At 38.0% G+C, this 27,116-nt stretch overlaps 1 protein-coding gene across 1 annotated transcript in view; it reads left to right on the top strand.

Annotated features, from left to right (window-relative positions):
* Positions 1–3,900: 3,900 nt before the first annotated feature.
* LOC107677014 (short transient receptor potential channel 7-like) overlaps positions 3,901–27,116 on the top strand; it is a 79,795-nt gene continuing 56,579 nt past the window's right edge. The window contains exons 1-2 of the mRNA XM_016471794.1: positions 3,901–3,958; positions 15,148–15,910. Of these exons, the coding sequence (XP_016327280.1) occupies positions 15,158–15,910 (753 nt within the window). The 5' untranslated portion in view covers positions 3,901–3,958; positions 15,148–15,157. The remainder of the gene's footprint in view (positions 3,959–15,147; positions 15,911–27,116) is intronic.

The raw sequence follows: 27,116 nt of genomic DNA on the forward strand, positions 1-27,116 counted from the left end.
AAAAATTTTTTTAGCAAAAAAAAACTTTTATTCATCAAAAATGCATTAAATTGATCAAAAGTGACAGTGAAGGCATTTATAATTTTACAACAGATTTCTGTTTCAAGTAAATGCTGTTCTTTTGACCTTTCTATTCATCAAAGAATCCTGAAAAAAAGTATCAGAATTTCCACAAAAATATGAAGCAGCACAACTGTTTTCAACATTGATAAAATAAGAAATGTTTCTTGAGCAGCAAATCAGCATATTAGAATGATTTCTGACGGATCACGTGACACTGAAGAGTAATAATGCTGAACATTCAGCTTTGAATCACAGAAATAGATTGTATTTTAAAATATATTAAAATAGAAATCAGTTATTTTAAATTACAATAATATTTCACAATATTGCTGATTTTACTGTATTTTTGATCTAATAAACACAGCCGTGGTGAGCAGAAGAGACTTCTTTGACAAACATATGTAAATAAATAAACTTTACTATTAACATTTTCAAAGAGGGATATATTCACATTTCCAGACGTTTGCATTTAAGTCTAAAATATATTTATACTGGAAATGTAATTTGCCCTTTAAGTACATTTTATTGTATATTTCTACAGTTTAAAATGTTATATTTAATATATTGAAATCATTTACAATGTGTATTTAGAACTAAGCAAATACATAAAAAAGCAAATCAATCAATCAATCAATTAAAAAAATTGACCTATACGAAAATTGGTTATGTTTATTATTATTATGATTATTTTCCAGTAATTTCCCATGTATTCCGACTCAATCTGAATACCTGCGTTCACGTGTATGTGAGTATCTGTTTATGAGAAAATTAGTGGGTCCATTTGCTATATGCTTTATGTCTGTGTGTATTTTTGTGTTTGTATGTGCACAGTTACACTGAGTCTTATTTGCTCCAGACTCCTAAGTGGGATTATAATGCCATCAGATAGTGTGTGTGTGTGTGTGTGTGTGTGTGTGTGTTATGTCCTCATTTGTCACAAAAACGCGCACACACACACACACACACTTTTGTGGACTTTCTCTCTTTTGCAGTTGAGATGTGGAACTCATCACAGCTGTCAATCAATATAAAATGTACCCTTCATTCAGGCTCCGCCCCTGACACAGACTCCTCCCCTGAGACTGAAATATTGATTGCAGTGAGAAACGGTGTGGAATGGATATTCTGAGTGATACGGATGAGGAGAGGGAACATTATGCCACCTGATTTCAGTAGGAAGTCAAGTGTCAGTGTCAGGAGGAGCTCAGGCTTTGCATGTGTGTGGCTTTGTGTGTTGTGTGCGTCTGATTGTGTGAGTGTGTGTGATTTTGTCCAATTAATCCCTGCGGATGTTCCTAGAAGACCCAGGAAGAGACCTGAAGCGATCGGATATCCTGAACAAAACACAAAAAACATGTGAACACAGACACACACACACACACACACACACACACACACACACACACATACAAGCACCTGTTTACCATCACAAACACTCTAATCATCTTCTCTGCTGTGCTCAGAATATTTAATTTCTTACATTTGTCTTTCTAATCACAGTAGCCACATCCAGTTGTTTTTTCCGGTTTTTTTTTTCTCATTTGCTTTGTTAATTCAGTCTTTCCAATGTTTTGTCCTCGTCTTCAAAACAATGGTTTTTCCTTGCTATAGCCTTTTTGTTGCTTATTTTTTGTCACTATTTTCCGTGAAGCGGCTTTGAAGCATTATCTTTTGCAAAAAGCAGCATACAAAAGCTTTTGGGTTTTTAGGTAGTATTTTCACAGCATAAAAAAAGCAACAACAACACACACACACATACACATCTTAGTATTGTTCTGTCTTGTTTTACAGTAATATATACAGTATATATATATATATATATATATATATGGACTGTATACTTGCAAAGCAAAGTTACTTAAGGTATTAAGTTTTCATTTCTGAAAATGTATCAAAATTAAACAAGTTTACTAAAACAACAAAAACAACATCAACAAAATCTGCCAGTGGGGTAAAACAAGGGAAAACAAGCTTTTATTCTCTAAACATTTATTTGAGAAGCAATATATGATAGGATATAAAGTCTTGTTTTCTGAAAAATCAATTTGGCGACTTTATGCTTAAAATAAGAACAAATAATGGGATCCAAAAATTACAATTTGTTTTCCATTTGAATTAAGTTTATTTGTTTGACCCCATTGGCAGATATTTTTTTTTGTCTTGTAGGTAAAAACTCACTTAATTTGGATTTTTCAGAAAACGATGTAATACCTTAAGTCATTTTGCTTCTCAAGTAAATGTGTCTTCATTTAAGAATGTTTAGATATTTGTACTGTAAAGCAAGTCAAAACTACAGAGTAATATAATTTTGTGGTGTTGTATTTTAAACCAAACTGCACCGTTCTGATCTGCATTTCTGCAAACCTTGATATTTCCAGGTCAATAATCCTGACATTGTTGATTTATATATTCAGCGCTCACTGAACTTTGTTTGACCATGAAGCAAATCATCTCTGAACCAAAGCACCTATGTTTCCACATGCACATTCTGGTCACTCTCCCTGATTAAAGTCCTTGAACTCAATTGCAGATGTTAACCATTTGGATTTTATTTATGTTACATGAGTAAGTGTTCGAACTTGGTGGGTTTTGTGGTTGAGAATACAAAATAGGAGTGTATTTGATGCATATATTTGCTGTCTGTTTTCACTACTCAAATAAATCCATCAAAGCATTTTTAACTTCAAACTGTTGCTTCTAGCTAAAATACAAGTCCATAATCCATAATAATGCTTCTTCCAGTGAAAAGGAGAGAAATAGATCAAGCACCATTTACAAGCAAAAATAGTCTACACCACTGATCTATCGTATTTTGTATTTTGGCCAGAAGCAACGGTTTGAAGTAAAAACATCTTAATGATGGATTTGTTTCTCACAAACACGCATCTTTTCACTTCACAAGATGTTAATTGATGGACTGGAGTGGTGTGAATTACAAATTGTGATGTTTTTATCAGCTGTTTGGACTCTCATTCTGACGGCACCCATTCACTGCAGAGGATCCATTGGTGAGCAAATGACGTAATGCTACATTTCTCCAAATCTGTTCCCATGAACAAACAAACTCATCTACATCCTGGATGGCTTGAAGGTGAGTTTTCAGCAAATTTTTGAGTGAATTTGAACATTCTTTTAACGTAATAAAACCAGTTCATTTCGATTAAGCTAAGACAAAACACTTTTGGAGATGTTCAGATTGTGAATACATCTCTTTTGCATGCTATAAAAGTGACTGGTGACTGTAAAGTAAGTCTTTCAAGGAAAATGTTTTTTTTCGGTTTAATTGTATAGAAAAGAACAGCTCGCACATTCTTCGTTGCATCTCCATTTGTGTATCACAGAAGAAAGAAAGCCATATAGATGAGTAGATGTTCATCAGGCACATCTATGTAGTGTTTCAAGCCACACCTCTCTCATTTGAGGCGTTTGTGTGTGTGTGTGTGTTACTGGGTGTGTTTTGAGGTTAAAACTCTGCTCCCACTTGTTGCTGAAGTTGCGCGTCTCAGTTTCAAGAAGCCCGTTCCCTTACCAGATGTGGAGCACGGGTTCTCCCGATGTCTGACGAAGGCGAGGGGCTCCGTGTCTCCTCTTCCTCCCCCTCTCCCGCTCCCGCCGGTCAGACTCGTCTCCCTCAGCCGCCGAGACCCCTAAAGCGGCGGGCATCTGCGCCACTTCCACGCACCGACACGCGATCCAGAGACGCGTTTCCCCGCGATCCGCTGGATTTGATCGGGCGCTCGCCGGCGCGTCTCGGGCGATGCTGCGCCGCGTCTCCGGTGCGCGACGGTCTCCAGAACCGCGGACAGCGGCGGCCCTCGCCACACAGACCCGATCATGAGACGCGCAGCCCGGAGGAGTTGATCGAGACCCCGCACAGCTGCGCTCCACTTGACACGTGAGTCCGACCTTCAGTCCTCTGGACTTTACAACATCTTATTCCACAGTACAGGAATCAAGAAATGGATAGATCTTATAATGAGGTCATAAAAAAATTGGTCAGGTAACCTACAACCGTGTTCATTTGGTAACAAAACCTATTAATCAGTTACCGTTTTATTTAAGTCATAACTATAATTTAGTAGGCTATGTATGACTGAATCAACTATCGAAAGTCATTTTTAAGGATCGAATGAGGTCTTTATTTGAAAGAACAGCATATTTTCACTTTAGACTTGCATAGGCTATAGGCTACAAAAATGTATAAAACAAATGCAGTTCAAAAGTTGTATTTTTTATTTATTGTGTAATTTGCTCTTTTCTTTCTAGTAAGCATTTAGTTTTTAATTCAATAAGTTATCATAGGCTATAATAATAATAAATTGTTGTTCATAATATTTTGTTTTCTTTCAGTTATCGTTCTTGTATATTTTATTAATTTATAATGCATCTATTCAATGTTATTAAAGTTTTTAAAAATAGAATTTTAAGGTGCGTCTTGAGGTTTTTGGTCATTCATTAGCTAATTAAAAACTGAGCACCTAGGTTTTTGTAGTGCCTCCCCTGATAGCACACATACATCTCGGAGACGTCTATTTGACGTCTGCATTTACATCTGCAAGACGTATTTTTTAGAGAGTTTGCTCATCTGCAATACGTCTATAGAACGTTTCCTTTTAGATGTCAAATAGATGTCTATTAGATGTCTTTAAGATGTTTATGATTTAGAATGTATGTAAAACTGACATCTGAAAGACGTCTGTCAGACGTTTGTAGGCAGCAGATGCTTTCCAGACGTACGTGTGCTATCTGGGTCGTGTTGGAGCAATAAGCGGGTGTGGCACGCGTTTTATTTTTAATTTAAGTTTTATTATTTGATAGTAGTAGCTATTATCTGATAATTTTGTTAAGATTAGAGATCTGATTTTGAAGGTATTATGACAGAAGTTAGAATAGTTTGCTGATCGACGCTTTCCAGTGATGCGCACGCGCTTATCGCTTCTCCTCCAGAACCGTTGAGTTGGTACGAAAAACAGGCCTGAATCACTACAATAAGACTTTAAATATCGATGTCTGATAGCTTGCTGTTACTTATTTATTATATTGATATTTAGCTGATAATTGCCTGGAAGTGTGTGCGCAAAGTTGAAAGAAACAGAGTCATGAGAAAAGTGTTTGTAGTGTCGGTTCTGGTCTCAAGACACTGTCTGCAGCCTGAGGTGAAAACAATAATAACCTGCCAAAATATTCCAGACAAGCTGTCCGTGTCATCATCTGATCCGCTCCAGTGGTAATGATACTGCAGGCAGAATCAGATCTTCATTAATCTCCACGTCAATCTCCAGATGAGACTTGACTTCAGCACGACTGGAGCTACAGTATTTTCCAAAAGCATTTTCAGGGTTCACATAAAAATGAAGATTCTGTCATCATTTGCTCACCTTTATGTCCTTCTGAAGCTGTCGGCTATCTTCCTTGCAACACAAAAGAAGAAATTGAAGAATGTTTATTCTGATTTTTTCTTCATACACTGATTCCAAAAAGTACCATAACAGTAGTTCATGCGACTTTATTTGCTATATTCAAAGTCTTCTGAAGTCATACTATAGCTTTGTGTGAGACTGAGACAGAACTATTTTTGTTGTCCTTTTTAGAGCTTGACAGTCCCAGAAAAGAAAAAAAAAACCACTGATATGCCAGAAAGAATATTTACCCCCTCAACAAAATATGAAAAATATAGAAATAAATAAATAAAAACAAAGTAGTAATAATAATATTATAAATGGTAGTATTTATTATTTTATATAATAAAAAATATAAATAATATACATTATTATTATTATTATTACATCAGAAGTAAACAACATAAGGATAAAAATGAAAGCTAACTGAGAATCTTGAGAAAAAAAAAAAATCACAGTATAAGATAGTATTTTCCTCACTTTTGTGTTTTCAGATACAGAGAGTGTTACAAAATATTGTTGAAATCCATTAAAAAAAACATCTTAAAATGTGGTTTACACCTGGAGAATTCACACTATTTTGAGTGAAACTTAGCCAGGAGAGAATTATGCAGTTTACTGTAGGATTGTAAGTGCTTACTCATTTATAATAATTGCTCCGCCCCATGCACTTTTCAGATTGGTTTGAATAAGCCACGCCCAACTCCAAACTAAATAAAAGCCATGATGCAGGAAAATGACAGAAGGGTATTGCTAAAGAATAGTACAGTCTATTACAAAATGGACTATAATCAGATATTTATGTATGTCTGTGATGTATTTTTATGCTTAGAGTATTGTAAGGTTAGATTAGCAGGTCAAATTTAATTAGACTCAGTTTTGTGTCATGTCTCTTGTGTGCTTCACATGAGAAGTGTACTATGAAGGGTGCCATATTAATTAGGATGCTGCCTAAGAATCCAGCTTATTATATAAACTGTGCTTTTGTGTGTTTGTGATCAGTGTTGGAGAGTAACTACAGTAGTTACATGTAACGGAATTAATAATTTAATTACAAAATACATGTAATTGTAATCAGTTACAGTTACTGAGAAAAAAAAAAAGTGTAATTAAATTACAGTTACTTATGAAAATGCTAACGATTACAAAGGGGGTTACATATGAATTTTTTTTCACACACACCCACATACAGATTTAATTAATTTCTTTCATAAATTGCAGTGACTGCTCTAACATATGAAACACCAATGTTTCAGGAGTTTAGTACAGAGAATAGGACACATGCTTATTCGATAACTTTTTTATTTCCTAATTGGGTTATGTATATGCTTTATTTTTTGCCTAGACTGTGGAATTTCTTACCCCTGCATGCATTTAAAATTGCTTGGCTTTCAATTACTGTATTGAGGGATGTTTGAATTTACCTCTGTATGTTAATGCTTTTATTTATTTTTACTTTTTTTTTTTTTTTTTTTCTCTCCTTTGGTGTTGAGCACTACTGTAAGGTTAACCCTGCCTGGTTTAAATGTTTGAAAATGACTAACCTTTAGAAAACAATAGACATTTAGAAAAGTAATCAAAAAGTAATCAAATGTAATCAGTTACATTACTTTAATAAACTAATTGTAATAGTTACAATAGGGTAACTTGTAATCTGTTACCTACATTTCCAAAGTAACCTTCCTAACACTGTTTGTGATGTATAGTAAATAGGAGCTGGTCACTTCCAGTGTATTTTAGTTTTGTTTATATATTATTGTAGTTTATATTTTATATTATTAAAATTATATATTTTAAAATGTCTATATTTTCAGTTTTCGTTTTAAATTTAGTTTAATTTTCAGTAATTTTGTTATGTGCTTTTGCCACTTAGTTGCTAGGGTGGTTTGGGTGCTTGATAGGTGTTTTCATCTTGTCTGGAATGAACTTAGTCAATTCCTGGTCACAGCTTCCTGTTCCTCATTTTTCTCCCGGTTTAAAATATCAACAGAAGCTCCATCATTTCAAAGCATTTGTAAAGAGGGTCATCACTTCCTTTATCTGTCTTTCCGCTCTGTTTCATCTGTCTCACTTCTCTGGCTTGAAGTCTTCCTCTCTCATTGTTATTCCAGCTGCTCCTTTCATTCTTTCTGCTGATGAGGAGCAAAAGAAATAAATTTCTATGCCGATGCTGGTACAAGAGAGAGATGAGAGGTGATCTACAGTACAGTAGGATGAAAGGATAGACAAAGATTGCATATTATTCCTTCTCTGTGAGAGTGTGTGTCCATCAGTCCCACATATTCTCCATATGGATGGACTCATAATTCATTCCTTGTTTAAACTTCTCTCATGTTCATCTTAAGCTGCCAGATCAAACTCAAACACATCATGTAGTCATTAAAACGGCTGGGTGTCATTGTTCTGGATGTTAAATATTTCCTCCTGGGCCAGTTTGATGTTCACTGTAAGTCATTTGGTTTTACTTCTTGAAGATGCTTTCAAAACATTGATCTGTTTGTTTAAGCAGCCAACAGGTCAGTGAGTTTGGATCTGTTTGTGAGAACAATGGCAGACTGAATCAGTTTTTATTCTGCTACAAATTAACATTCTGGATATAAGTATAAATTGCATAAATTAAATAATATGTAATATAGCAATAATATGCTAATTAATTTCACCAGTGCATAATGCAGGGGATCCCAAACTTGAATATAAAAAATATTTTCTTGATGTACATCCTGAGGTTTTAAGTCAATATTTCAATCATTTAATGACACATTCACATGTTCATGGTCCACATGACATTCAAGTAAATAGATACATTTTAGTTTTATAACATTTTTTATTTAAGTTTTATTTTGACGTTCTAGCTGGACTTTGAAGTGGGCTCAAACTTTTTTTTATTTATTTGTGATACTGTCTCAGCACACATTACATTTTCACTGGTGTTTTACGAACCCCATCAACTTGAATAATAATAATAAAGTTTTTCTGAATTGCTAAAACACTAAACCCCAATCTCTGAACCAAATTCTCACTAGCTTAAACCGGTTTGTCGAATAAAGCACTCTTTCTGCTAAACCTTAAACACGTTCAGGCAGTTAGGCTCTATTTGCAAATCTCATGCACTCTTTTTGCAAAACTCTAAACACATTATCATTCACTTGAACACTTGTCACACTGTGATGCATTTGTGCTGCAAAATGCTAAACACAAGCGGCAAAATTTAAACACAACTAAAGCACAGTTGTCATCGTTTACACACAACGATTCAAAATTGTTCACACTTGTTTCTAATGATGTGATCAAACCAACTGTACAAAATATGAGCCAGTTCAGGTGTCAGGGTCAAAGAACTTCGACATGAATATGTACAGGTAAGTGTTTCAGTCCTTTACATTTACAATAAAGAATGGGTGCAGTCCAGTAACAGATGAATATTTACCACTGGATTAGCACCACATAGATACATTGAGAAAGCTACACAGGTACCTGTGTGGTGGGGTGGGTCGGTTCTGTATATGTAGTAGTGTAAGTGTGTGCTTTGAGTAAAGCCATCCACAATATGTATTTTTTGTTACAGAGAATCTTGGACATGGATGGAGCTGCCCAGCCGCATGAATGTATTTACATTGATGAGGCTGGATTCAACCTTAGAAAGTCAGAGGTTTCGTGAATTTAGTTTGAGTATTTGTATTTGTATTTAAGGTTTCGAGAAAATGAGTGATGGTTTCAAGAAATGTGTTTTAGCAATTCAGAAAAACTGTAATATTAGCAAGATCACAGAATACTTCTATTGAGCAAGGATGCATTAAATTAATCAAAAAAAGTTGCAGTGAAATATTTATGTAGCAAAGGATTTCTATTTCAAATACATTGTTCTTTTGTTTTTCTATTCATCAAAGAATCCTGAAAAAAAACTGTATCACCGTTTCCACAAAAAAATGAAGCAGCACATAATAATCTTCTTTATCTTCATCATCATCAAGATTTTAGCTTAAAATAAAACAATAGTTTAACAAAAAGAACAAATCACAGAAATATATTACTGTTGTAATAATACGTTTATTTTACATTACAAATTACAATTCTAATATTTGTCTTAAATTCTTCACTTCCAAATGATCAAAAGCGAACGTTTCAAATCCTCAAGCTTTTATTTTCATGTTATACAGTTATTTATTTAAATCTCAGCTTTTGATTTGGTAATCACACTAAGCTATATCATGATTATTGTGCACCCCCATTTATTTTTTGAATTTTACATTTGATACAATTATCTATCAGATTTTCATCAACTCACAAACCCCGTTTGGGAAACCCTGGCATTGTCAGACTTGTGTTCCCGTTTTGTTGTTGTATTCCTCCCTATGTACTCATAGTTTTCCCTCTTGTGTCTTTATGCCCATATTTGGTTATTTTCCTGTTCCTGTGCCCATTTAGTTTGATTCCAGCTGTGTCCCATTGATTTCCTTGTTTTGTTCTGATTATAATAACCCTGTGTTTCTGAGTGTCCCTTGTCCGGAATTGTACGTCAACCCTCGTCCTACGTGTGAGTTCCTGCCTGTATGTTCCTTGTTTGATGAAATAAAGACTTTTGGATGTTAATGCCCTTCGTCTCCACGCTCCTTCGTCTCCTCATCTCTGCCACAGTAGGCAAAACATGACAGAATTCCGGACCTAAGACAGTAGTAAGCGACGCTCCTTCTCCCCGTTTTGTTTTCCGTTTTTTTAAAGTGTTTTCTTTTGTTTTCCTGTTTTCCCCCCACGGCATGGAAACCGCTGCATGCTTTGCCGCGCCGTTGTCAAGCCCGCCGGCCGCCCTATTCACCCGTAACCAAAAGAGGAGGATGAGGTGAAAAGGATGGCTCTCGGTCCTCATCCTCGCTCAAGTGTCGGCTCCAGCCCCAGAGCTCGCTCCAGTGTCGGCTCTAACCCCTGAGTTCACTCCAGTATCAGCTCTATCCCCTGACCAGAGTCGAGAGATGGCTCTAGCCCCAGACCAGCATCAATATAGGGCTCCAGTCCCCGCATCCAGCCCAGAGAGGGCTCCAGTTCCAGAGTCTAGCCCACGGAGGGCTACAGTTCCTGAGTTCAGCCCACGGGCTACTGTTCCTGAGTTTAGCCCAAGAAGGGCTCCTGTTCCTGAATTAGGCCCAGAGAGGGTTGCGGTCCCTATGTCTAGCCCACGGAGGGCCTCGGAGCCCGTTATTTTCCCCAAGTATTTTTTTGGGGGAGGTTATAGGGCTCCAGCCATAGAGGCCGGGGCGGGGGCTGGGGCCACGGCCTCAGAGACTGCTCCGCCATGGCCTCCTGAACTGTCTGATCCGCCATGGCCCCCCGAGTTCCCTACTCCGCCATGGCCTCCTGGACTGCCTGCTCCGCCATGGCACCCCACGCTGTCTGCTCCACCATTGCGCCCTGAACTGCCAGATCTGCCAGGGGTCCCGGAATGGATAACGCTCACCCCCCGTTAGGCGCCCACCCCCCCTCCCCGTTGGATGTTGTGAGGCACGAGGACGCGCCTTCTGGGAGGGGGGAGTAATGTCAGACTTGTGTTCCCGTTTTGTTGTTGTATTCCTCCCTATGTACTCCTAGTTTTCCCTCTTGTGTCTTTATGCCCATATTTGGTTATTTTCCTGTTACTGTGCCCATTTAGTTTGATTTGATTCCAGCTGTGTCCCATTGATTTCCTTGTTTCATTCTGATTATAATAACCCTGTGTTTCTGAGTTTTCCTTGTCCGGAATTGTACGTCAACCCTCGTCCTACGTGTGAGTTCCTGCCTGTATGTTCCTTGTTTGGTGAAATAAAGACTTTTGGATGTTAATGCCCTTCATCTCCACGCTCCTTCGTCTCCGCCACAGTAGGCGAAATGTGACAGGCATAATGCATCGCACCAAAAAAAAAAAAAGCTTTATCTGTTCAAAAACACCTATCTAGAGACCAGAATATCATATAGACTTGGAGTTGGGCTCTGGAATCAGTAAATCACCACCTAGTAACCACCCAGAACACCCCAGTAACAAAGTGACACAAGGTGATTTTTTTTGTTTTTTTTTTTGACGTCGGTTTATAAAATGAATCATGTATTGCATGGACAAAGTTAAACAATGTTCACATTTTCCTCAGAAAATGTAAGATTCTAGTTATTTTTGCAATAAGTATAGTGCTAGAGCTGCTGCCACAGATATCGGTCACATTTAATCAGACAAAGACTTTATGCAAACACATGCAGTTTGTGCACCTGTAACCGTGTGAGAGAGTCAGAGACAGATGTATCTCGAGGACCTTAATGACCTCACACACACACAACACACACTGTGCTTAGCACGGCTCTCTCTCTCACTCTCTCTCTCTCTCTCTCTCTCTCTCTCTCTCGAGTACGACGCTCCTTCATGTCCCTCAGGGAAGTTGCGCTATTTGAATGGGTTCCATTTTCAGCCACTCTTTTCTGCGTTTGATGTGTCAAGAGCGCTGTGTAATCTTCTTTCCGCTGTCTCTTTATCGCGTCACCCTTTTATTCTTCTCTGATGAGCAGAGTGTCAGGCGACCGCTGGCCCACCTGACTGACTAAACATTACTGCACAACTACTCTACAATTTTACTTTTTCTGAAGAAATTGTGGGTGGTTGCTAAGCTGTTGGTAGAGTATTGCTAGTTAGTTGCCAGGATGTTATTAGGGGATTCTCAGGTGGTTGCTAATGTGTTCAGGGTGGTTATTAGGACATTACTGGGACACTCTTAGGTGGCTGTTAGTGTGTTGCTAGCACATGCTTAACCCTTTCACACGTAAATTTAAAATATTCTAGCTGACTCCCCAGAGTGAGTTTTTTTTAGGCTACCATTATTTTAGAATGTATCACCTTATTATTTCCATGGCGACGTGTCATGCTTGTCACGTGACACACTGCAGCCATTATAACTCTGTATGAGTGATGTATAGCTTTTATTTAATTTTTCCTTTTTTATTCGAAATATTCACAAACAATTATATCATCAGCGTCAATTATATTATTAGATATATGATATTCCAATTCTCAGATATGTGCAAGTAAATGTTTTTGGTAGTTTAAACACCTTTATAATGACCATGTTAGTTGATCTATAATGGGCGATGGGTGCAGCCATGTTAGTTCGCGGTGAATCTGAGCTGTGGGATTTACAACACGCAAATTCATCCTCTCCTCCCAAAAGACATTTAAGTAAGTTTCCCGTGAACTGGGAGAAGAATAGGGTAAACTTTATAGTTACCTACACAGTTGATTACGTGATGCACTGAATGTTCTAATCACACCGATGTGATCGTATGTGTCAAAGGGTTAGGTAGGAGGTTGTTAGAGTGTTGCTAGGGCATTCTCAAATATTTGTTAGGGTGTCCAAAGTGGATGCCAGGACATTGCTAGGGCATTCCTAAGTGATTGCTAGGGTGTTCAGGGTGGTTACTAGGGCGTTGCTGGGACACTCTTAGTTGGTTGCTAGGGCATTCTTAGGTGGTTGCCAGGGTGTTGCTAGGGCATTATCAGATAGTTGATAGGGTGTCCAAAGTGGATGCCAGGACATTACTAGGGCATTCCTAAGTGATTGCTAGGGTGTTCGGGGGGTTACTAGGGCATTGATGGGACACTCTTAGGCGGTTGCTAGGGCATTATTAGGTGGTTGCCAGGGTGTTACTAGGGTGTCCAAAATGGATGCCAGGACATTGCTAGGGCATTCCTAAGTGATTGCTAGGGTGTTCAGGGTGGTTACTAGGGCGTTGCTGGGACGTTCTTAGTTGGTTGCTAGGGCATTCTTAGGTGGTTGCTAGGGCATTCTCAGGTAGAGTGTCCAGAGTGGATGCCAGGACTTTTTAGGGAATTCCTAAGTGATTGCTAGGGTGTTCGGGGTGGTTGCTAGGGCATTGCTGGGGAATTCCTACTGTAAGTGGTTTCTAGGTTATTCAGGGTGGTTGCCAGGATGTTGCTAGGGTGGTTGGGTGGTTACTAGGTGTTTTCTTCCTGTCTGGTGTTCAGCAGTCCTGCATCCTTGTGTCTCTGTGATCCTCTGGTCTGAAGATATATCTGTAGGGGAGGATTTCCTCACCTGTTTTCTGCTCCAGCAGGTGAAAATGGTGCGTCTGATCACTTAGTGAAGCACTAGCACACTCTCCTCAACACACATGATGCACACTGGACTTTCATACTTAGTGTTAGAGGTTTGATCATTTCAGAATTACAATTATGAGCAACAGCAATGGTTATGCTTGACTTAACAAACATCACTAATTAAAAAAACATATGCAGCATTGGTGTGTCTATCCAGAAAATGTTGGATTCTCTCTCTGGAGTTGTGTGTGTGTGTGTAAAAGCTAAGAGTGTTTTTGTTTTATAGCAGGTTGTGATTTGCTGCAGTATGAAATATCTCGCTCACAGAGAGTTTGCCAGCATTTGGAAATCAAATGTTCAGAGCAGCACAGCATGAACCAGATGACATATTGATCTGTTCACTGCACATGTATGTTTCATGTGTTTGTGTGTGTATATTTTTGTTTCTATGCCGTATAAGCAGTTTGTGTGTGTAAAAATTGTCTGTACTGAATAAATGGATTTTCTCTTGAGGCATACGTGTGCAATTTTAGACAAAACTGTGATCAAGAGGGCTAAAATTGATATGATTTTGCAAACAAATACCTATAGCATTTGCATGCAGCAATCATCATGTCATTTTTAAAGTGTAATATATTCACCCTCTTGTGTGTTAACGATGGAAAATAAGACTGCTATCATCCAGACTCTTATCTAGAAATCTCTAAAACTGAAATGTGTGTGTTGAAATTGTGGCAGTTTCTTAGGTTTTGCTCCCACTGTTGAACATCACATGTCTGTCTGTGTGTGATCCACTGAAAGCACTACAGCCCCGAGCTGATCTCTGATGTCATTGATTATTGGTCCAATCAGAGGTCAGATTGTCTCATGTGGCGTGAAAGGCCAATTTAGCAACTTCTAAAAGGAGAGCTGTGATTAGCCGTTTCAGACCATCAGTCTATTGACAGACAGTTATTGATTGAATCTCATGCTGTGCAGTGAGCAGAACAGATTAGACTAGTTGAATTAAACACACTCGTTTAAGCTATTTAGCAGCAACCTTTTACAGCTAGTTTGTGACATTTTCCCGATGTTGTTAAAATCAATGTTATTTTAGTATCCTTATTATCATAATATTTATTAATATTTTGAAGTTTTAGTAATTTTGTGTTTAAAACATTATTATTATTATTTAAATATGTCTATTTACTATTGAGGTTTTTTTTTTCATTTCAGTTTTAGTTTTAGTATTTTTAGTGCTTCAACTTGAACTAAATGAAAATTAAAAATTTTACCTGGGCAATTGACTGAAATAGACTATTTTTAATACTCTGTTTTATTTATGTTAACATCTATTTTATTTCAATTAACATAATTTTATTAAAATATATATATATTTTTGATTTTAGTTAAGAACACATTAAATACTTAAGAAAAACTGGCTATATTTCCTTATCTTCCTATTGTGCATGTTATATTGAGTTATGATTTTTTTTCTTTGTAAACATAAAAATCTAAACTTTTGAATGTTTTAATGGATAAAATCAACTTTTACCCAATTGAATATTCAGTTTCTCACTGAAATACATCACATGTGGGTTGCGAAAACCATTTCATGATTGATTTTTTGTTTTCTCTCAGGTCAGAGGTCATGCATCGCAGGCACACCACCCTGCGAGAGAAGGGCCGTCGGCAGGCCATCCGAGGCCCCGCCTACATGTTCAACGAACGCGGCACCAGCCTCACGGCGGAGGAGGAACGTTTCCTCGATGCAGCGGAGTACGGCAACATTCCCATCGTCCGCAAGATGCTGGACGAGTCCAAAACGCTTAACTTCAACTGCGTGGACTACATGGGGCAAAACGCGCTGCAGTTAGCAGTCGGCAACGAGCACCTGGAGGTCACGGAGCTTTTGCTAAAGAAAGACGGGATGGCGCGCATTGGCGATGCACTTCTTTTGGCAATCAGCAAAGGTTACGTGCGAATCGTAGAGGCCATTTTGGCTCATCCGGCATTTGCGGGCGGCTTGAGACTGACTTTGAGCCCGCTGGAGCAGGAACTGAGGGACGACGACTTCTACGCCTATGACGAGGACGGGACGCGTTTTTCGCACGACGTGACACCGGTGATTCTGGCCGCGCACTGTCAGGAGTACGAGATCGTACACATCCTGCTGATAAAGGGCGCCAGGATCGAGCGGCCGCACGACTACTTCTGCAAGTGCTGCGAGTGCACGGAGAAACAGAAACGTGACTCGTTCAGTCATTCCAGATCGCGCATGAACGCGTACAAAGGGCTCGCTAGCGCCACATACCTGTCGCTGTCCAGCGAAGATCCCGTACTGACGGCACTAGAGCTCAGCAATGAACTCGCACGACTCGCCAACATAGAGACAGAGTTTAAGGTAAGAAACAAACAAAAATGTGTCATTTATTGAAGTACAAATCTATTTGTATAGCACTTTTTTTTCCAATGCACATTGTTTCAAAGCAACTTTACAGAAAATCATCAAATGATGTTAATGTTTATAATATCTTAATATCTTCATGACATACAGTCGCATTTAGCAGATTAGACCAGGATGATAAAATATTTGACATTTTGTAATGATAGAAGCAGTCAAAGAGTTGATATTTATAAGTGTATATTTAATTTATATAAAAAGCTGGGTGATAATATAATTGCATTTTACAACAAAATAATAAAAATCAGGCTCACTGCAAAAAAAATAAAAAAAATCTTATCATAGTTTTGTCTTGTTTTCCAGCACAGATATATAAATATTATTAGAGAAAATTTAGATGCATTCACTTGAGAATCAAAGGACATAAGATATTAATTTGTTTTCTGAAAAAAAAAAATCAAAATGAAGTGAGTTTATGCTTAAAACAAGAAAAATATACTTAAATGGGATTAGAAATATAAACTTAATTCAAAAGGAAAACCCCATTGGCAGATATTTTTTCTTGATTTTTTTTTTTTTTTTTTTTTTTTTAGTAAATTTATTTTTATTTAAGATAAATGTTTAGATATTGTAATAATTTTTGTCTTCAAAAATTATTACAAAATTATTGTAAAAATTCAGAATGTTTTTCTTATTTGTAATTGCTGTAAGAGATTCTGTCTTACTTCTGGAAGCAATAGCCTCCACACAAGGTTTCCTGTAATTGTGCATCAGATCTGCACATGGTCAGGAGGAATTTAGCACCAAAGTGGTTTCATTTTAGCAGTTTTCTTGATATATCTGGTGTGAATTGCTCTTTTTTTTTATATATAATTTTATTTATAACAGTTTTTATATAAACATAAAACAAATAAAAGTCTCACGAAATGTATACAAAAAATATACTATACACAAAAAACAAAAAAAAAACAAAAAACAAGAGACCCCCACACCTACCCCCACAAACAGGCACCAGATACAATTAAAAGTATACACCTTAAACAAAGACATACGTAATCAAACATAAACAAAACTTTAAAGATGGAGTGAAGGAATAAAACAGAGAAGCTATCCATTCAACTCTTAAAAAGATACCTAAGGAAGGGGCCCCAGATTTTATAACATTTTTTAGAAGCATTGGTCTTGGAAAAGCGAATCCTTTCGAGCTTAAGGGCGGCAACCATCTCCGCCAACCATTTATGAAAACTGGGCGGTAAAGAGGACTTCCAATCCATCAAAATCACCCTTTTAGCTACTACCATACCAAACATAAGAGACAATTGCTGAGAATGTGTTAATGCTAATGTAGGGTCAGAACATCCAAGCAAAGCTAATTCAAGATCTGGAGTGATATCTTCTCCAAAAACATTTGAATACCACTGAAAAATATTCTTCCAAAACTCATAAATCTCAGGGCAAAACCAAAAAAATGAGCATGTGTGCCATCTGAGCACTTACATCTTTCACATAATGGGGAAATTGAAGGGTAAATTTTATTGAGTTTAGTTTTGGTATAGTGTAACCTATGCAATACTTTAAACTGTATAAGTTGTAATCTAGCATTAATAGAGCAGGTATGAATTCGTTTCAGTCCCTCTTCCCAAATCTCATTTGAGATATTAATCCTTTTCCCATGCTACTCTGAGGTGATCTGAAGACACTGCAAAATGAGAAACAAACAAAGAAACAAACCGTGTCACCAAATGTTTGTCCATAGGAGGTTGACCCAAAAGATCATACAGATCATGATCCTGAGGCAAATCCTGAAACTCAGTAAAAGAATGTTTTATGTTGATAATATTATGATATTTGGACTGACTCATCCCCTGAATGAGTTTTGAATCAATAATAAAGTAATCAATACATGTATAGGATTTATGAACATGAGAAAAAAAAGAATAATCACGAGCAGTCGGGTTAAGTAATCTCCATATATCCACAAGATTCATGGATTTTATCAAATTATTTAAAACACCTACACACTGAATAAAAGGAGGAACTTGTGAGGAGTGACGATCGAGATGAGGATCCAAATAGCAATTAAAGTCTTAAGCAATTATCAAATTGGTCGAATTAGTATCTGGAATGAGCCTGAATTATTTCCTAAAAAAACCAGGATCATCTATATTTGGCCCATACACATTAACACATGTAATCGGGAAATTATTAATGAATCCGGATACAATAATATATCTTCCTGCAGGGTCAGACACCACAGAGTGCAATCGAAAAGGAATTGATTTCCGAAAAAGTATAGCCACACCTCTAGCTTTAGAGGAAAAAGTGGCTTGATAAACTTGCGAAATCCAATTTGCTCTAAGCCGCATCTGTTCATTGTGTCTAATATGGGTTTCCTGAAGAAAAATAATGTCAGCCGACAATGACTTCAAATGTGCAAACACTTTCCCCCTCTTAATCGGGTGCCCCATTCCTCTTACATTCCAACTAACAAATGTAATATTCACTCCAACATCACTATTATTATTAGGAATAGTGCCAGTCATACAACATCTTCAAAAACATAAATACAAAATCAGTAGCAACCGCAGCAAGAATTAACATTATCTGGTGCAACAAAAAACATGAAGAACTCACGAACTCCCCACAGCTGCCCCATGAACCGAAGCAGCAAGTATTCCCCATCGTCTCGGAGACAACAAGAGTGCAAGACTAACTTAGCTTACCTTAGCCAAAAAGAAGAGTAGAAATAATGAAAAACACACAAGGAGTAGAGGAAAAAAAAAAAAACTTCTGTACTCCACTGCACAAATAGTCAGTAATCTGAATCGCATACCACAGTGACAATTAACAGAATGTTAAAATAGTCCACTTCTATTAGTCAAGGTCCATACTCGGACCAAGCTGAGTACGTAGAGGCTACGCTGAGTCATTCGACAAGTTATCCACAAACTTCTTAGCCTCTACCGGAGATTCGAAAAAAAGCTCGCGACCGTTGTAATGCACCATCAATTTAGCTGGAAAACGCAGGGACCATTTCAACCCAGCCTCCCGCAGAGCTTTTGTAATCGAACTAAATGCACGTCGCCACGCTGTCACCTCCGGTGTATAATCAGGGAAGATATGAATCCGCTTTCCTTTATATTCCAGAGGAAACTTATCCCGGCGCTGGAAAACGCAGGGACCATTTCAACCCAGCCTCTCGCAGAGCTTTCGTAATCGAACTAAATGCACGTCGCCGCGCTGTCACCTCCGGTGTATAATCAGGGAAGATATGAATCCGCTTTCCTTTATATTCCAGAGGAAACTTATCCCGGCTCAGGCGAAGGATTAAGTCTTTATCCCGATCATTGTGGATCTGTGCGATAATGGTGCGAGGTCTATGGCCTTCAGATGGCTTGGGTAACAGCACCCGATGAGCTCGGTCAATCTTCACAGGTTTGGGGCAGTTGTCTCGGCCGAAAAGTTCGGTAATCAAGTCAGAAATGAACACCGAAGGGCGCCCCCGCTCCTCACCTTCGCTTATTCCCACAAATCTGAGATTCAGCCTTCGAGAGCGTCCTTCCAAGTCATTCAGTTTAGCCCAGAGAGATTTGTTTTCTGCACGCAAGTCTTCACATCTTTTCAACCTCTCCGAGGCGTAAATCAGTACCGTTCAGGGCACCTTCTATCTCCACCATTTTTTGTTTAACGCCGGCCTGTTCTGACTGCAGGTTAACCAGCGTAGCATCCAACGTATCCAAGCGAGCACTTAATGCTGTCATCTTGTCCTCTATCAGCTTTTTCAAATCATCCCCTTGGGCACCGATTGCGGCAAGTATCGCATTCACATTTCCCTGTGAGATAGAATCACCTGGATTGGCGTCCTCCTTAGTTGCAACAGTTTTTGCAGTTTTCTTAGACGCCATTTTCCGACAGAATGAGTCAGCGAAATAACGAAAGTCGCCCTCAGCGCACTTAAATCTCACTAAATACTCAAAACAACTGACTAAAGTTAACTCTCAATAAGTTATTATCGACTGTGAAGTGGATTGACGGTACTTTAATTACAAAAATATTCAAAATGTAATGTCAGTGGAGAGGAGCTCAGAAAAATGCGACTACTCCATGATCTGTGCACGTGCGCCCCCCCGAATTGCTCTCTTAAGGTGATATCACAGCATCTTGGTGAGTCAGGACTCTGATTTCTTCACTCCAGAAAGTTTGTTTTCTTCTGTTAAAGGGGTCGTATGATGCTATTTTCAAAGGTCATTATTTTGTGTATTGGGTGTAATAGAATATGTTTGCTTCAGTGTTCAAAAAACACATTACTTTTCACATACTGTGCATTATTGTAGCTCTTCTATGCCCAGTCTTTCTAAAACGCGTCAATTTCTACGAAGCCCCTCCTTCTGAAAAGCGCAGTGAGCTCTGATTGGCCAGCTGACCCTGTGAGTTGTGATTGGCCGAACATTTCAAGCATGTGTTGGAATTGTAATGCCCCTTACCATAATTGCAAGCTTCAGCTTCCAAAGCAATTATAAAGACAGTTAATAATGTTGTCACTTTTACCATATCAGTTCAAGCCCGGGTCAGATTCTGAAATTGCAGATGACCAAGCCAATCGATCAAAAACAACTTTGCAAGAACAACTTGAGCAGAACGAATCAGAATCTTCTTTCAGAAGCTTCTTTCTTTGCGTGTACATTTTGGTGGTATTATGCAAATATTTCCACTAGTGATGTAGGTATGAAAGGGTCGAGGTGTTTTCGGCCGGTCTGGATCAGCCTTCTGTTTTAGATAGAAAAAATCCTTTTGTGGGAGACTTTGAGGTTTGTAACTTTGCAGATCTTATACATACACAAACAGCTACATAACGCACTTAAGAAAAAGGAAAACATGAAAACGCATCATATGACCCCTGTTGTTCTGTTCTGTTCTGTTGTTGATTTAATACTGTGTTTTGGGTTGTTTTCCTGCTTCTGTTGAGTCAGTTGGTGGTCAGATGGCTTTACGTTCTACTGATGAATGTCGACTCTCATTACAGTAGTGTGCTGATAAACCTCAACATTCATTTTCTGTTGAATACAGCAAGATGTCCATGACCAGAGGCACTATGTGTGTTTTTCATTACATGTGTTGTGTGGTGTTTTGAGATGTTTTGTTGGAAGCATGGTTCACATCAAGCATTGCTTCTGGTGAATAGCAAACTCAAAATTAGTGAGTGTTTTTTTATAAGGTATGGTGACTCTGGCCATCATCTCTAATGCACCTAAATAAGAATTGAATATCGGCTTAGTGTAAACAGGTTTACAGTCTTTGGGTGAATGTCATGAAGATATGTCAAGGACAAAAAAGAAGAAGAAAAAAAACGGCTTCATTATCTATAAACATATTATCTATAAACTTTTTATAGATATGTTTTTTATAAAGTACTATTTATTATTTTTTAAATAATTTTTATATATTTTAAAAATAATAATTTAATTATTTTAATACATTTATATTGCATTGTTATTATTATTAGAAGTTTGTGATTTTATTTATTTATTTATTTTTCTTATTTTAAAAATATATTTATATTACATTATACTAATTTAAGACCTTTATGTTTTTATTTATTTGTTTGTTTGTGTTACCTTTTTTGCTTGTTTTGTAAACACATTACTGTAATATAAAAGTTGAAAATCATCTTGACACTGATCTGTGTTTTAATAAATTAAATTCAGTACAACAGATAGTACTATTAAAATACTTTACAATTGAAATAATATATCACCATTTTTATTAAACTAAGGAGAATTTGGAAGGAAGAAAAGTCCTTAACTGATGAAATATGAAATGTATATTAAAATACTGCTGCAATCCAAAAAAAAAAAAACACTCAATAAAAAAAAAAAAACACAATAAAATTATGAGAACATTTCACAAGGAAATCTCATCTTCCCAAACTATATAAGAGCAGCAGCGACACTGAATTTTCAGGCAATACAATCAACTCTCACTGTATGAGAGCAATGAATAACAGCGTGTGTGTCTGTGAGAAATGGAGCAGGAAACAGTCAGATAATGTACTCTTTGGGCTTGAGTTTGATATTTGGGCTGATGGCTTTTACTTCATATGGACGTCCTGACCTGGAGAAGATGAGAAGCCAGCAGAAAGAAGATGAGATAGAAACAGAATAGCTCTTTGTGTGTGTTGTATTTGTATTCATTCATTCATTCATTCATTCACTTTATTTATAGAGCACTTTACAACTGCACCTGCAGACCAAAGTGCTGTACAATCAAAAAACAAACAAACAAACAAACAAAAAAAAATAACACTTCATTAAAACACACGACTTAAAACAACACAGATCCTACTAACAACAAAGACTAGCCCACCCTCTCAAAGGTTAAAGACAAGAAGTAGTTTTTGACTTCAACTTTAAAAACATTCAAAGATGAGACTTCTCTAAGTTCCTGAGGAAGACTATTCCAGAGCTTCGGCCCCGCAACAGCAAAGTCCTGATCCCCTTTTAACTTTAAATGAGTACGAGGGACAGCAAGCAATAACTTAATATTGGATCTTAGAGACCTAGGTGCTTGACGAACAGCAACGAGCTCAGACACGTAAGCAGGGGCCAACCCATGCACTGCTTTAAAAACATACAGAAGAGTTTTATATTTTATTGTGTCAAAAGCTGCACTTAAGTCCAATAAAATCAGAGCTGCCGCGTTACCTGCATCTCTGATTATACGGAGGTCATTAACAACTCTTAAAAGTGCAGACTCAGTGCTGTGACCTGCCCTAAAACCGGACTGAAATTTGTCTAAGATCTCATACCTACTTAAAAATGACATTAACTGGGAATAAACCACCTTCTCTAAAATCTTTGATAGGCATGGTAATTTTGAGATGGGCCGATAATTCTTCAGTTCTAAAGGGTCTAAATTAGGCTTTTTAAGAAGTGGCTGAATAACCGCCTGCTTAAGGCCTGTTGGAACAACTCCATTATGAAGACTACTGTTAACAATAGAAGTAATACTCGGCCCAACAACATCAACCATCTCCTTAAGAAGACGTAAAGGAACCACATCGCAACCACCAGATGTAGGCTTCAAACGCATAATGATGTCCATAACTTGCGCCAGAGACACCTGCTCAAAGAGTTCAAAACTCCTTACACAAGCTGGTGATATCACAAACTCAACTGAAGACGTAGGCAGACTAGTTCTAATCTTTTCTACTTTTTCCACAAAAAATGTCCGAAACATTTCACATACCTCCAATGAGGGGGTCAAGGTAGAACATCCATTCGGATTGAAAAGTCTATTAATTGTTGAGAAAAGGGCGGCAGAGGCATTATAATTCTGTGCAGTGACACTTGAGAAATAATTTTGCCTTGCAGTTCTCACAGCAGCCTGGTAGTCTGAAAAACACTGCCTCATAAATTGAAGTGAAACCTGTAGCTTATCCTTTCTCCATTTCCGTTCAGCCTTCCTGCATTCCTGCCTCAGAGAACAAGTATAGTTGTTAAGCCATGGAGTTGGATTAAGTTTAGGTTTCCTAACTTTATATGGGGCCACTACATCTAAGATATCGGAGCAAACAGAATTGAACAATATCAACAGCTCATCTGGGCCCACAGAAGGAGAAGGAGACTCAATCACATTCACAAATGAAGAGGAGTTATATACCTCAGAAAATTCTACCACCGTGGATGAAGTAATAAGACGAGAACAAAACACACCTGACTGTGGCAAAACTGGTTTGCATGGCAACATTATTCAACAATATCAGCACATCATCTGGGCCCACAGAAGGAGGAGACTCAATCACATTCACAAATGAAGAGGAATTATATACCTCAGAAAATTATACCTCCGTGGATGAAGTAATAAGACGAGAACACAACACACCTGACTGTGGCAAAACTGGTTTGCATGGCATAACAACATGCACACATGAATATTGAAGTCCCCAAGAATGTGTGTGTCGCCAACATTAAGCCATGTTTCAGAAATAAACAGAAAGTCCAAATCATGTTGTATAAAAAAGTCATTTAAAATAAACGTTTTGTTTAAGAGTGATCTTGCATTAACCAATGCCATATTTACTGTACCAGGCTCCAGCGTAGACAATGAGGCTCCAACCGGAACCACAGCCGACTCGATGTAACACAAATTGTTAATATTTACTCCTCTCGAAACTTTGTGTCGCTGAGTCACAGCCCGCAACGATGGTATCCAAAAGACCGGGCAAACTGGGCGCAAGCAGGAGAGTCTCTCACTCGAAAAGTCTCCCGAAGTCAACAGGCGTCTCTCCGACATCCATGACGCTCTAGCTTTAACAGCGAAGCCCACCCGCCTGCCACGCTTCCGACGGCAATTGCTCCGAATCTGCCGAGTTCACCGGTACCCACACTCTAGGCCGAGCCAAGGTTCCACTGACATAGACGGCATGAATCGCGGGTGAAAACAACACTTTCCACTCCGAGTGAGATCGTCCATCACTGCACGAATGTGAAGCAAATTTTGCAGTCACAAGTCCAGAGAGAGTAGTTAGGGCTAATAAGAAATACAAATAAAACAAAAAACATTAAAATAGACAACAGGGAACGACGGCCAGCCAACACACACGGCGCCATCTTGAAGATGAAGTATGCATATTAAAGTATCAATTTATCAACTAAATGAATGAAGGTTGCATCTCTTGCACTCCATGTTTTACATGAACGGCTCCTTAGTAGGTAGTTCCCAATGTAGACAGTTGACTAGACTAGTGTGTGAGGATCAGGGGTGAGTGTGTGTTTGTGAGGGCTCAGATGGTGGCGTGTGCGTCCACTACACAACTGTAAAGTAAAGTGTTCTTCACACAGGAGTGTGAGTGTGTGTAATTAACTACAGCCCGTCTCTCTAGGGCGCTCTTGGTGTGTGTGTGTGTGTATTTGAATGTTAATTTGCATGTCCAGTGTTTCAGTAAAGCGTCCACATGTTCAGCAGAGCAGCATCTGTTTCCCAGCACACACTGCTCACTAATGAGTGTGAGTCTAATCCACCTGACGACTGAATCCTGCTGGACTCCTCAGGGATCAGATCCATTTGTGGCCCAAATCAATCCTCCTCCAGAGCCACCTGACAGCGTGCTTTACACCGCATGTATTCTATTCATGTATAAAATAAGATGTTTAATGTAGTTTTGTCCAGCGTTGGTTTCAGTGTTTTTGTAGTTTCATCCTCAGATGGATCATCTACTTAGAGCATTCTTAAACTATCTGATGTATATTACATGCAAACATAGCTATATATAATTTTCAGATCTCAGATTGCTCAGTTTTTATTTGTATTTTTTTTACACGTAAAGTTATTCTAGAATCATTAATATACTATTCTAGATATTTTTGTTAAAGTTTTAATTAATTAAATATATAAAGTATTATGTGTGTGTACATTTAATTTATTTGTATTAGTATTTTTTGTAATTTTTATATAAAATGTATATAATATTTAAATGTCATATATGCATTTTATTAATGAAAAATTATATATGTACACACACACACTAATGAATTAATATATTTATACATTTATGTGCATATGTACATTTTATTAATTAAACTATATACTATACATTATATACACTATAATATAACTTAACTAACTATATAACTTAAATAATTTCGTTGTTTTTGTCATTTTTATAATTATTTTTTAAATATATCATCCATTATGTGTTTTATTTTTATTTCAATTTTAGTTATTTTAGTAGTCCTACTTAAAGTTCAAAAAAATGTTGCCTTGACAAACAGCTGAAATAAAATAAGTTTACATTTTTATATATTATTTCATTTAATGTTTATTTTATTTCAAGTAACACATTTTTTTTTTTTTTTTAAGTTAACAATATACTTTAGAAGTTACATTAGAAGGCTCGTGTCACAGTTGGTTTTGGTTCATGTTCATGTTTTCATGTCTTTTATTTTGATATTTAGCCATGTTTCATGTTCCTCTCATGTGTTTCCCTTGTTCCCTGAAGTGATCTACCCTGTGTTTCATTCAGAAGGGCTCATCCCTATGCCCTAATCCCTTCAAAGGGTTTACCCTCCGGAGTGAGAGCTTCGAAGGGTTGAAGGGTGTAGGGGACCAAACAACTGTTTCTTGAAGTGCCCTTCTGTGTCATCATCACGTGCCCACATGGAGGCGCCATCATCATGCAAAGAATATTCGCAAAGGATCATGGGAGCCCGAAGTGTCCATCAGTTGTACCCTTCGAAATCCTTCATTCCGGAGGGCCCTTTGAAGTGGCCAGTTTTGAGCACTTCGGTTTGGAACGACCCTTCAATATGGCGGCCATGATTGTTTTCACTCCGAAGTGCCCTTCGGAGGGCGATATATCCCATTTGGAACGCACCGCTAGCCACATGCTCCCCTTGTGTATGTGTCATGATGTGATTGGTTGTTTTAGACATGTGTCCTGTGTTCTCATTGGGTCATTAAGTATGACATCAAAGTACCGCGAGAGTAATTCAAAACCTTAAAGAGTCGTCTGCCGTCCAATCGCTCTCGCGTTACTTTGATGTCATACGCCGATTGGTCTGCACAGCGCCGCTTCAAGTCGAACACACCTTTTGTCTTGATTGTTCCAGGTGTCTCTTGTTAGTGATTAGTGTCTTTGTATAGCCCTCATGTTACCATTGTCCTTTGTTTAACTTTGTTCCCTGTATTACTGTTGGTGAGTTTGTTTTCATGGTCATGTCATGTTTCTTGTCACGCCAAGGCTGTTTGGATTGCATTTGTTTATGTTTGGAATAAACTGCACTTGGGTTCACTTCAACTCACCTCACTGGATTGTTACAGAAAGCTTGACCGATACAATGGACCTAGCAGTTTCTTTGCTTTGCCTTCGTCAAGGTAAATGTTGTATAGAGGATTATTTGGTGGACTTTTGTGGACTGTGCCATTTAGATTTCATTGGTGAATTTTAATGACATGGCTCTAGTCTGAAGGACATTTTTTTTGTTATGGGTTAAATGAACCCATTTGTTCATGGATGCCAGGGGGGAAATACATACTAAACTATGGTCCATGAATCCGTTACAGAGCCTGCACCAGTCCTTGAGTCCACTCCAGAGCTCTCTCCAGTCAATAAGTCTGCTCCAGAGCCCACTCCAGTCCATGAATCCGCTCCAGAGCCAACTCCAGTCCATGAATCCTCTCCCGAACCCGCTCCAGTCCTTGAGTCCAC

The sequence above is a fragment of the Sinocyclocheilus anshuiensis genome, unplaced genomic scaffold (assembly GCF_001515605.1).
Source record: "Sinocyclocheilus anshuiensis isolate Anshui unplaced genomic scaffold, SAMN03320099.WGS_v1.1 scaffold564, whole genome shotgun sequence".
Lineage (NCBI taxonomy): Eukaryota > Metazoa > Chordata > Actinopteri > Cypriniformes > Cyprinidae > Sinocyclocheilus > Sinocyclocheilus anshuiensis.